Source organism: Dryas octopetala, chromosome 1 (assembly GCF_963921425.1).
Source record: "Dryas octopetala chromosome 1, drDryOcto1.1, whole genome shotgun sequence".
NCBI lineage: Eukaryota > Viridiplantae > Streptophyta > Magnoliopsida > Rosales > Rosaceae > Dryas > Dryas octopetala.
The window spans coordinates 6,244,143-6,246,278 of NC_141366.1; the positions used below are offsets into that span (position 1 = coordinate 6,244,143).

Sequence of the window (2,136 nt, forward strand, 5' to 3'; positions counted from 1 at the left end):
GTGCGGTTCGCAACCTCTCTGGCATTCAAAGGAAGAGAAACAATCAGATCCCGAGCTGCAACGACTTGCCGTCGGAGTCACAGTGCTCGCGGAACCCAAAGTGCCGGTGGTGCCGCAGCGATGACCTCAACGACATGTGCTTCGCCAAGTCCGAGGCTTTGCGCTTGCCCCAAGAGGTCTTCTCTTGCAAAATTAACTCTGCTCGACCCAATTTGTGAGCGTCAGTTCAATTCAATTGAAGTCGGTGGTTTTCAAATCTTTTATATATATATGTTTGTCGATGTTTTTTTGGTAGCTATAGGATCAATTGAAGCTCTGAATCTTGAAATTGCGATTTGGTTGTAGGCTATAAGATTTGTGTTTTACCCAACAAATTAAGGATTAGGAAGTTTTTAAGTATGGAGACACATTTTGCAAATTTTTGTGAGTTTGAAAGTGAATCAACTGTTGAGTTTGATCACTGATCGGTATAAACCAAGAGCCGAGCATCACAATTTAGCCTGGTATGCAAGCTAATGGACAAGAGTGAGGAAGATAATTACAGAAGGACTACGTTATACAAAAGATCCCCTCATGTGTAGACCACAACTAGATTTGAATGGTGATGTCTTGAATGAGAAAGTCTTAGATACAATGGTTTCATTATGTGGTTCTTCATATATTCAAAAATTCAATAAGATGTCACGTAATTATTGTTGATGGATCACATATCATTTATGTTCTTAGCCGGATTCGGATCATTTATGTAAAGTTTTGAATTTAAATGGTAAAGGGATCCATCAACGATCAAGACAACGCGCAATCTTATTATCAGTTTGTTATACCATGTCTAGAACTTTCTATGTAAAAATCGTTAAAAGTATGGAAAGAATGTGTTGCTGCTCTGGGTGCAACTCAAATATGGGGGTCTATGGTTTTAGTTGGTTAAGCTATATTTTGAAGAAATGGAGAAGAATGTGGGCTTTGTAACAAAATCATCGCTTCCCATTTATAGTGGCTATTGAGAACAGTTGACAGCAAACGCCCTAAACAATGTGAAATGGAGGCAAAACAAAAACCTATGAACATTAATTACATGGCAACTGAACTGAGTTAGAAATCGAATTAATTATAAGTTTCGGTAAAAGAATTTTCAATTTAATTCCAGCTTACAAATACAAATTGAACATTTTTGTTCAACTTTCAAACAAAGAAGAGAAACATGAAATGGAAACTCTCCATAATAAAGGGATAAAACAAGATAATAGTATGAAATTAGAGATGCAAAGCTTGGGGCTTGACATCATCTCCAGATCCACAGGCACCAGCAACGAACAGCTTCACAGCATCCCTCACGTCCTCACAGCAATCACAACAAGACCCTTTAAAGAACTCCAGCAACCTCCCGAGCTCCCGGTCCGCCATGTCATCCACAAACGGTCGGACCGGGACCGCATTCTCCGGTTGAAAATAATACGAATTGGGATTGTCATCCACGATCACCACGCGCCTCAAGTCCCTCCCCACACCCGACAAATCCTTCACGAACCTCCCGGCCACCTCCGTACACGAGTCCCTGTACAGGCGGTGCGAGATCAACCGCTTCCGGTCCAGCCGGTCCAGCACCAGCGACGCGTACTCCCTCAACCCGGCAGTGAACACCACCACCTCGTACTTCTCCGCCAGCTTCTCCAGCAACTCGTCCACGCCTGGCCGCTTCAGAACGTAGAATGTCATCGGCATGCCGTCGATCCTCGGCCGCACCACGAAGTCGTACTTCTCCGGCGGCGTATCCGCCGCCTGGGCGTGGACCAAGGTTTCGTCGAGGTCCAGGAAGACGGTCCTCTTTTCCGGTGAGATCAGCGGCGGGAGTGGGGTGTCGAAGACGAGCGCGCGGCGGAGTGGGGCGGTTTCGGATTCGGGTCCGGGTCGGTTGTCGTCGTGGGTATGGGGTTTCTTGAGGATCTTGAAGCCTTTGTGGCGGTTGGGGGTGCCTATGCGGGCTAGTTTGTTGAAGAGCTTGATGAGGCGGCGCTGGCACGTGAAGAGCGAGGCCAGCACGGTGGCGGAGGCGGCGGCTGCGGCCTTCGTCGCCGAGGACTTGCGGCGGTGGCCGCAGCGCCTGCTTGCGATTTTCTTCATAATCTTGGACACCAT

At 46.8% G+C, this 2,136-nt stretch overlaps 1 protein-coding gene across 1 annotated transcript; it reads right to left on the bottom strand.

Annotated features, from left to right (window-relative positions):
- Positions 1 to 1,243: 1,243 nt before the first annotated feature.
- Positions 1,244 to 2,136, bottom strand: LOC147297017 (uncharacterized). Its single transcript, XM_086229817.1, has one exon. The coding sequence runs from the start codon at positions 2,134 to 2,136 to the stop codon at positions 1,255 to 1,257; it is 882 nt and encodes a 293-aa protein (XP_086085943.1). The 3' UTR covers positions 1,244 to 1,254.

What these genes read in the sequence shown, in the direction of transcription:
- LOC147297017 (XM_086229817.1), bottom strand. Translation starts at nt 2,136, where the DNA reads ATGGTGTCCAAGATTATGAAGAAAATCGCAAGCAGGCGCTGCGGCCAC.